We start from the raw sequence: 10,592 nt of genomic DNA, 5'->3' as shown, positions 1-10,592 counted from the left end.
AACAAAAAAACAATATATTTGATTGCAATTAGCAAACTAAACAGATATTGTACAAGATTAACTTTACCTTTAAAAACATTATAGGTGGCCTAGATCAGGGCTTACCAAACTTATCAGCCTGTGACCCACAAAATAATAGCGCCAGAGACCGGCTTCCACCTTTTGGCAAGAAGGTTGTTGTTTTTTTTTGTTTTGTTTTTATGAGAATAAAGCCATAAAAATGCGGGAGTAAAGTTGAACCCTTACCAAAAAACGCTGTATTGTTAAAATTAGGAACGTTGAGCATCTTGTAAAGTTATACTTTGGTATGGCTTTCACAAACAAGGAAATACTAAAACTTTTTACCAAATCAGCATCAAATTATTCTCAGTAGTGTCAGGTACTTTGAAATGATTGTGAAAACACCTGTGTGGACTTTATTCTTGTCATGTTCTTCATTCTTGTTCATGAAACTGTATTACAGGCCATTGTTGATTAAAGAAAATAAATTACTGGCCACAGAGGAATATAGTTTCCTGAAATAAATTAAAACATTTTAAGATCTAATTCACATATTTGTGGGAGGGAAAAAAAAGTTTTCTGATGTTGAATACTTGACAATTTTGGAGATAAAAAACATTCCCATGGCTAAAGGCATACATTTGCTGTATTAAATAAGCCATCTCTCTTACATTGTAAAATCAGGAATTTGGATCCTGTGTGGAGACACACTGCCTCATTTCTGGACATCATGGACAAAATCTAAAGAGCAGTCTGCATTTCAAGAAGTCAGTTTATTCTTGGCTACAATTTCTAGATGCCAGAAGGTGCCTCATTCATCTGCTTAAAACAATTATACACTATTGTAATAGTATGAGAATGTCCAGTTATCAAATGTTCAGAAATAAAAGATGTGTTCTGTTTCCCAGAGATGAACATGGCTTGGTGTGAAATATGCATATTAACTCCAGAAAAACAGCAAAAGACCCTGTGAAGATCCCGGTACGAAAGCGTTGTTATCCCTAGTAAAACGAGTTGTGCTGCTGTGGTCTGTTGAAACTGAAATTGAGGCGTTTAGTAATTACAGGCAATCTCACTTAAATTGGGAATAGGTGGGCAGTTTTAGAAGCAAATATCAAATATTAAAGAACTAGATATAAATTGAGGAGAGCACACTAAAAGTAAGCTCTTCCTCTCATTCTGGTATTTAACACATAGAAATAACTTTGGAAAGCCCTGTTTCAACTTGCATGTAAAATTTCTAAATAATACCAACTTTAGAGGGCACAGACCAGATAATAATCACTATTCTGGAGACTGCCAGAAAAACAGGCCGTCAAATACAAAAACATACCAATAAAAAGCATCGCAGTTGAAGAACATCATCAATTTAAAGAAGAGGTAAATGTTACCTTTCAAAACAGTATTTACAGCAGCGCCGTCTCCCATTAGCAATAAATTTGCGGTTAAATAAATCAATATCAGCTTTTTTCTTGAGATAATTACATCAGAAGAAAAACAGTTTTCCTCAATTTAACTGAACTTCCTGTTCACCTATGAACAGCAACAGATAAACAGATGATTTTATGAAATATGTTCAGAAAGATAACAGATATTACAGTAAATTCCTCCTAACATGAGTTAGCGCCTCCACAGTAAACTATGGTCCTCTTAAGATGTTGTTTAAAAATGTAACTTTTACCTTAAAGTTCACAGCTTATCTCCTACCTACCTGCAGCGTCCCCAGGTCTTCATGGTGCTGTTTGTGCGTTAATGTTCAGAAAAACTTCTGGGAATAAATTACAGGCAGGGGACTCTTAATAAATAGGGACTTTTAAGGCAAAACTGATGGTAAGGAATTTAATGATCGTGTTAGGTTTGTGGTTGTAATGGCACAAAAAAATTGTATATTCCTAATGTATAGATCATTTTGCAAGCACCTGTAACTATATGTAGTATGGGAATAGCTGGAGTATGTGTGTTTAATCATAAAAATTACCTTTAATAATAGAATTGCTGCCTTAGCTGCTTTTTGGCCAGGTTCAATCAACAAATCATTTGCTTGGCTCTTCACAGTATTAATCAGTGGAGTCCTTCCAAAAAAGTCAGCTTGACTTTAGAATTTAATTTGGCACAAAAGGTTCATTGGGTTTACCTTTTTTTAATTAATTTGATTTGAAATGGCTTGTGTCTGCCAAAAGGGCTCCAGTGTTGTCTTTTTATGTTAAATCTTTGTCAAACAGATTTCTAATTAATTTTAATGTATTTACATAGCGCCACAAGCAACTATGATCTCATCCGGAGTTGCACTGCATTTAATAACTACAATTATCACCTTGTGGCAAATGTCTAACAGTTTAACTCCACATGTGTCCAGACTCATAAAAAGAAAAGGGAAAACCTCAGTGGATTTTTTTTTAGGTTTCTTAAAAACTTTGAGAGTGTTGTGAAAAGCATTTGGTTTTTTTTTGGCAACCTAAAATGATTCACATCCTTACATAAATCTTATTACCAGACAACGATAACCTCAGTAAATTTGCCAAAACAACTTAATGAACCCAGAATTCTGTGGACTGATGAGATAAAAAATTCTACATTTTGAAAGGTGTGCATCTGTTTACATCTGCAGTAAAGCTAATAGAGCATATTTGAAAAAGAACATTACGGCAACAGTTAAACATCAGGGTTTTCACTACATGTAATTGATCGTGCCACACCGCTATACCAACATAAAAGCCACCACACCATCAGAATGAATAAAAAATATATATATGTTAAAACAATATAAAGTATATAGCATACTGTACATTTGCACACTTATTCTAATCATAATCAGAGCTTAAATGAATTTATATATCATGAAAAGTAAAAATGTACTTTCATTGGAAAAACCAACACCGCCTGCTCCTGTGTCTGAAGCTACTGGTGGCTACTGTGCTGCTCTCAGCAGTGAAGGAGAAGATGACAGTCTAATGTTGACAACTTGGCAAATCTGTTGCTATATTTGGGGACTTTTCAGACTTCTTTAGCAACTTTTTTCAAAAAAGCAACTAGAGACTAATTTGGTGACTTTCCTCTGTGTTTTTGTCGATTTAGGAACTTCATGTACAAGCAGCAACCTAACCCACGACAGCTGCTGAAGCGGCGTGAGTCTCTCCCTACTTCACTCAACGCTGTGTCACAGCTGTGTCGTCGCCTCTTCTGAAAGCCCTTCATGCAGTCAGAGCAAACAGAGCAGAGAGGAGACCTGCTCCGTTTTCACATTGCAAATGTATAACAAATGCATAAAGCTGCAGCTGATTCTGTCCTGGATTACAAAGCATGATATAGATATTTTTAATCTAGTTCTTTTTTTCTTTGAAACTGTTGCATTAAAATAATTACCTGATTACTACATACCTTGAATCAATGATTCACTTCATTCAATGTCTGTGCCTATGATTAATGTCTTTTTGGTAAAATTAGATGTATGCAGTGTGGATTCAGGCAATATTCATACATTCATACAGTACTTCACAAATAATCTTAATGCATGTTGCATTTCAATTACATTTTAAAAACAACATAGTTAACTAGAAACGTTCAATTTCTGAAGAAATTGAAGAAGGCGCCCGCCTGGTGGTGCGCGTAACCGTCAAAGGCAAAGCTTCTGAGTTCCTTGGTTGTAGGCTTTTATCGCTTGGGGGATTTTAAATCAAATCTTCTGAGTGAAAAGGATTTGTCTTCCTCAAAACCAGTGTAGAGGGCAGTTACTTTTTCTAATAGGACTAGTTTAGTTTTGATTGCTTTTTTAACTTAATAATAAAGTCATCATTTGAAAATGGGTTATTGTTTTCAGATACTTGAATTTGTAGGCTGATCTGAAACATTTATGTTTGACAAAAACATTTGTAACAAAATAATTATTTGAGGGGCAAAAATACCCCCATTTCAATCGAAAATGAGGAAGACAAAGAATGCTTTGGTCTACGATGCATTTATGCACTTAGGACACAGTCTTGAAGCGCAAACCTTCTCCTGAGTATGGATGGATTATTTAGCCGCAGAAAAAGAGCAGCAGAACATGGGACTCATTGGACATGGGGTGAGTTTGAAACGTTTAAAAAAACTATTATGGTGGATCATATTTCAATTAAAGCCGGTGTATCATTCAACGTTCCATTTTAATATCCAAACAGGATTTAAGTGGCATATTATAAGTGTTTTTAATTTAACAAAAGACTAAAATACATATATTTTATCCTGTTTGAACCGTAGGCTGAGCTAGAAATGCACAAATTTTTCTTTAGTATGATTGAACGCTGCAAAACCTGGAATTGCTCCATGAGATTCTTTTTTTATAGCAAGGGAAAGAGAAATGCTATCTAACAAGTGCCCTAAAACGCTTGAAAAGCTCCTTTAAAAAAAAAAAAACAGAACGAGCAATTAAAAAGCAACAATATCATTGTGCATGATGCAACTTGCAGACACAAAAACATGCAGAGAACTGTTTGACATTCACCAATTTTGTTAAAAAAAAGGTTTTACTTAGTCTTTTGTTTGTTTGAGTGTGTGTCTTTGTGTTACCATTAAATTGGTGTTGTAATTTTTTGGACAGTTGAAGATGTTTGTTCAATGCTGAGGTCTAACACATATTTTAATGCAGAGCTTAAATTATCTTTATATGAACTTTAGATGAAGTGCTGTGATTTGAACCTCTATTGACAGGCATTGAAGGGGTGGGAGGTGTTGCTGCAAGGTATGTAAAGAAATTCAAATCAACAGCTTTTGTTAACACCCTCCTGCTTGGGGTGATTCTAAAGGAACTTTGAGGCTTGTTTCTCCCTAATCTTCTTGCAGAGAGCCAACATTCAAAAGGTCATAAATTTTTCAAATGTATTTGCTTTCCGCAAGTATGACTTCGTTAGAAAGCTTTGAGCCCATTTTCTCAATCTGTAAATAACTCAAAACGACCCCGGGAGACTTGTTCCTAGTTTTGCTGTGCCGTCAAATAAATGTAATTGGAAAACTTGTGGAGCTGTTGGGTTTTTGTCACCCTTTAGGTAGATTGTCCTTTAACCCAAAAAAAAATCAACACCTTATCTATACTGGTATCTGACCTGGTGATGCTAAATTTAGCCAATATGTTGTTTTTTCACCTGGCTCTTCTGGTGTTGGCAGCTTCCGTCTCCATAACGACCAGGTGCGATCTCGGGAAACAGCCAACAGGAACTTTGCGTCAGGTGAAAAGGCCATCTGGGTGACGGTAAGGGTGTGATATGGCAAGGCCTGCAGCTGACGCCACGTGGCTGTACTCCACAGCAGCACGGCTGCATGCTCCGCTTTAGATGCCTAAGTAAGAACAGAGGACGGTATTTTATACTCAGCACATCATTGCACACACTTAATATCTGGTATAGTGATGTCTTTTTTTAAAGAAGTATAAATTACTCCCACAACAAGCCGAGTTATACAGTAGAAAATACTGTTGGAGCTTACTGTAAAGGGTAGAATAGGCAATAGAATATATATTTCTTTATATAAAGCTTTTGATTAAATTGCATGATTTATTTTAGTGTGATATTGGTTCATGCATTCTATATGCATATATGCAAATTAAATATGAAGATTTGGCCTAATTTTTGGAGCTAGACCAGTGACAAGTGAACATGGGGGGGTGATGGCCTAGTGTTTACAGCAGGGCACAAAAATCCTGGGAGGGCTGTAAGTTCACTGGTCCGAATCCCACGGAGTGCCACTCTGGGTCCCAGAGCAGGACCCTTAGCTTAACCACTGTGCGGTCCACTGCTCCCTAACGGATGGGTAAAATGCAGAGGACACATTTCAATGGAACGTACAAAAAGTTGCAATGACAGATATGGATGATTATTATTCTGCTGCAATATGCCTTTACTGTTTAATGATCTGAAAATCAATCAAATGTATATACAACCTTCAACACACTATTTAAAAACAACCCTTGACATACACACTGTCGACTCAGTTTCAATTTTTATACCATGTATATGTTAGGCCTGTCGCATTGACAAATTTGCTGGACGATAAATATTCCTAAAAATTATCACGATAAACCATAATATTGCCATTTGGAGAGCTTTTTCAACTAATATGATAATGGCATAATTGCACAAGTACATCCTCTTGACATACTGGCTCAGATAGAATAAGCGTCCGGTCGCCGTCATTTGCCTTAAATCCAAAACATGCCATTTTCTTTTCAAACTAGCGTTTCTCTGGCTCTCCGTCACGAGGCTCTCATGCTAAACTTTAAGCATGTGTCTACATGACAAAAGATTTAACTCTTCTTACACTGAGGAAACAAGAATGGAGGAGTGAGTAGACACCAATGAACTGTACTGAAATCTTTTGTTATCCAGTCTCATAGGAGAGGAGAGGGAAACATGGGGGAAAAAAGCAAGCATGCATACAAAAATGATTGAGCTTATTTCAATTATTCATGTGATTAAAATGTATAATGCGATTCATTTCATTCATCTTTCTATATATACACCACTACTAAGGCTACTGGTACTCTCTAACAATGTTAATAATTGTATTTTGAAGTTTAGCAGCCACAAGAGTGAAGTCGTTTAGGTGAGCTGTGTAAAACCATCCAGAAATTGGGGAGAAAAAAAAGACTTTCTATCATTCCTTTCTATCAGTTTCTTTTGAGAGTTTTCAATTTATCTCTCCCCTTTTCTGTAAAAACTTTCTTTGCTGTTGTTTTTTTTATACCAAATCTGCCCTGTCCTTGACCTGCAAAGTAACTACGGATGTAAACTTACATTGAAATATTTTTAATTGGTAGTTGCGAGCTGAATTGTGTTGGATAAAAGCACAGCACACAGAGGAAGTTAAGACAAAGTAACATATGGAGGGTGGAAATAGCTACAAGTTAAGGTCATTTAAGGTAAAAAAAAAAAATGACAAAGAAACAAAGGATATAAGGTGTACGAAAATGGTGTGGAACGTAAAATAAGGATTTATAACTGTGGAAGTCAGAAAACCTATTTCTGATGGTTACCACCTGTGTGGGCACACCTGAGTGTTTCTCCACAGAACCAAGGCAAGAACACACCATGTTCCACTGTTCTTGATAAGGGTCACGGTCTGAAGCGACGCGTGTGTGCCGTAAAAGAATGTTTCCTCTCTGATCTAATGCTGTGCCGCACAGGAGATTTGTGTAATCTAGACTGTTGAACCGGTCCGTTTCTGCATCACTGACCTTGCATGCTGATGCAACCAACGTCCTGGTGCTTTCAGAAGCGAGGCAGAACATCTCAAATCCGTGGCCATACCTGAAGATAGAGAAGAGGATTCATTCCCAGATTAAACTTTAACAGCGCTAAAAGAAACGGGAAGACAGGCAGATGACAAGCCAAAGGGTAAACAATACCATAAAAGTGATAAGCTCACTCGTTCTAAACTCCGGCTCCAAAACTTTCAAGCACCAACAATTGAAAAGAGGTAAATAATTATGGTGTGAAATAAACAAGAGATGACCAGGCTTTTCTTCTGACTCATGACAAATGGAGCAGCCAGTCACTCAAAGCCTAATCGTTTTTAGCTCGCCATCACCCGGTCATTTCTAAATGTCAACAAACTAAAATCACAGTCTGCAGCTCCGTATGGAGAAAAAAAAAAAAACATCTTTCTCCAACAGGAAGCTTTTAAACACGACAGTAATTTGGCCATGGTGGTGAGAGCATTATTTATGCAACAAAAATAATGTGGCCACTTACTCATTTTAATGTTTCTATTATGCACTAAATGATTCAAGAGGTTCAGCCAAATGGAGGCGGAAAAAAATGCTTTTCAACACAGACGATGTCCACACCTCGAATAAAAGGCTGCGCCATATGTCATGTTTATGGCAGATTGACTAGTAAATGGATTTAGCATTGGCAACAAATGGAGGCAATATATTTATCCTAGAGAGGAGGCTCGTGGGATGGCAGAAGGTAGGATTCCGATTGGCTGACAGAAAAGAGGGGGACAAGAATGAAGAGCTCGAAATCAATCATTTTAAGTAAGAACTAATGCTTTGGTTAAAACAAAGACAAAAGTCCTCCAGCTTGCTTAAGAGCCCCATTAGACTGCAGTGGGCTGCCATGTAGAACAGTGAAGAAGTTTTTTTCGATAACACTTGTTTCGGTTTACCACAATGCGTACATCCTCAGGTCTAAGAAATATCACAAATGGATTAAATCTCAGGGAACTGTGTTAAATGTTTTCATATTTCCAGGGGTGCCACGGGCTAATTCCACACTGATGATATACAAAACAGACGGTGAGTAAACATACTCCCAATACATAGGCAAGTAACGATACTGTATTGGTTCTGATTAATGGAGCACAATATATCGTAAATGTATCATTATTGCAATATCATGGATTACAATATGCATATCGCAATGAAACTCCGAGAGTGCAATAAGTGTTAGCTAAATATTTAAGCACTCTGCATTCAGGCTCTCAGTGCCCCTAATATGTTTGGTGACATTTGTTTTTTAACGCAGCATAAAAAGTTTACAAATTTAAAGAGTGGAAAAGTTGATAAGAAACTACAGCTAATTTGTCTCTTTGCCAAAAAAAAACCAAGTTGGTCAGAGACAACCTTTGCAATAAAACCTTGCGTTTAAGATAGAAATGATGCATGTTGTGACACTGAAGCAGAAAGAAACTAACACATTAGTTTTCTGTATTTATCACAAGCTATATCGTTAAAGCAACATTTAACAATATTATTGCAACTTTTCCTAATATCGTGCAGCCCTGGTTCTGATACACCATGATAAAAGTTTTACCATACTAAGATTATAACAGTAAGTTTCAAGTAAGAATGTTTCCAAACTGTAAAATCTGATCATATAGTTGGGATTATTATTTTTCATCAAATGTTTCATGAAGACATAAAGAAATGCTGTGTGTAGGTTCCAAAATATGACTGCTTAGAATATTTGTTGACATTTTAGCCATACAGTTACACTACTGTGAGCAATAGCAGCACCAAAGTACTCCATCTGCTAGAAAACTAACTACTTAATGGCAGACTAGCTGCAAGAACAGACACAGATTTCCACAATGCCTAGATTGACTACAAGATGGACTATGACTCAATGCCACACACATGGATCCTGGGATGCTTAAAGATCTATATTATCAACAGGACACTTACATCCTTCAAAGAGAGCTCATAGTTCTTAAAAAGAACGAGACAGGCCCTAAGAAAGTAGCTGAACTGTAAAAACAACATCCAAACTACCAATGCATATTCTCTGCCTGTCTTAAGTTTAGTAAGCTTTAGAACCACCATCAAGGATGAAGCAGCAAAGATCCTGGAATACACAATGGAGATGGTTCCCAATGAAGCAAATAAATGTTTCAAGCAGTAAGAAACCCAAAGTTCAAGAGAAGAACCAGGTGGAAATACCTGAAAAGTCCCTGCATGGTGCGTACCACCAACAGATTGAAGATGTGGCTAATAGAGAAGTCATGCCAATGCTAGAGCAGGACAATACGGAGGCCCTGATCATGGTCACACAGGAACAGGCTCAACAGAAACAGGGTCTACCACACCTGACAGGACCCAAGATGCCGGCTATGCCAAGGTGGCTCTGAAACACTGCAGCACAAAGCAGCTGGGTGCAAGAGCCTGGCAGGTAAAGTATACATGGAATCCCATAAACATTTGGCTGGAATAGGGTAATGGAAAACACGTGTGCTTACAAGATGTGGGAAGTCCCACAGTCAAAGTGGGAAACACTACAAGAACGATGGAGCTGTTTATCACCCTGGACTTCCAGATCCAGGGTGATAAACAGGTGAAAACTAGCTGACTGGATATCATGGCGGTGGAGAAAGCAGTAAAGACCTTAGTAGGGCTAGATGTAACAATCCTGACGACAGCAAGATTAAGGAGGAACATGAGAAGCTCAGGAAATACTAAGGGCTCATTTAGGAAACAGAAGTTGTGAAGAGTCAAGGCCTCGGTGGTGCTGGTGGTTATCAGAGTACCTGGAGCTACAACCCCCAAACTAGTAGATTCAAGGAGTAAACTCTTTATTTTTGGTCTAAAGGGGCGTAATCCTGGGAACAGCTTGTAAGTTACCAGAAAGCACTACATACTAAGGAGTACTATTGAATTTGACACAATTTGAGGTCCATATTTTCTGTTACTGAATGTCACTGCATTTGACTTTTTTAGCTTTTAAGCCAGTTTGCATTGACATTTTGCTGAAGGTAGATTCTTGCTAATATTTTTAAGCTATTTTTTTCAAATTGAAAAAAAAAGAATAAGAAAACAATCAGATACCTTAGTTTTTAAATTTTATAGTTGGATGATGTATTCAGGGTGATACGCATGTTAGTTTTCCTCCACACATAGCGTATTGCATATAAGCCACTTTTGACCTCATCTGACTTAAGCAATATCTTCCACATCTGATTTTATTGAGCGGTTTCAGAGAATTAATACAAATGGACGCCACACTTTTTTTAAACATATGCTAACAAATTAAAACCCGTTGATAATGTTCCTTCAAATTCCTAATCATGCACCACTTTGTCTATCACATAAAATCCCAATAAGAAACGTAGAGGGCTGCAGTTTT

General features: G+C 37.2%; 1 protein-coding gene across 1 annotated transcript in view; it reads right to left on the bottom strand.

Moving 5' to 3' along the window:
• elp2 (elongator acetyltransferase complex subunit 2) overlaps positions 1 to 10,592 on the bottom strand; it is a 72,445-nt gene that overhangs the window by 35,632 nt on the left and 26,221 nt on the right. Inside the window, exons 17-18 of the mRNA XM_012878882.3 lie at positions 7,205 to 7,277; positions 5,118 to 5,310 (exon numbers count right to left, since the gene is read on the bottom strand). Coding sequence (XP_012734336.2) covers positions 5,118 to 5,310; positions 7,205 to 7,277 — 266 coding nt within the window. The remainder of the gene's footprint in view (positions 1 to 5,117; positions 5,311 to 7,204; positions 7,278 to 10,592) is intronic.

The sequence above is a fragment of the Fundulus heteroclitus genome, chromosome 13, assembly GCF_011125445.2.
Source record: "Fundulus heteroclitus isolate FHET01 chromosome 13, MU-UCD_Fhet_4.1, whole genome shotgun sequence".
In the NCBI taxonomy this organism is placed as follows: domain Eukaryota; kingdom Metazoa; phylum Chordata; class Actinopteri; order Cyprinodontiformes; family Fundulidae; genus Fundulus; species Fundulus heteroclitus.
The sequence above is the reverse complement of the archived record's forward strand: the minus strand, read 5'-3'. Positions and strand labels throughout refer to the sequence as shown.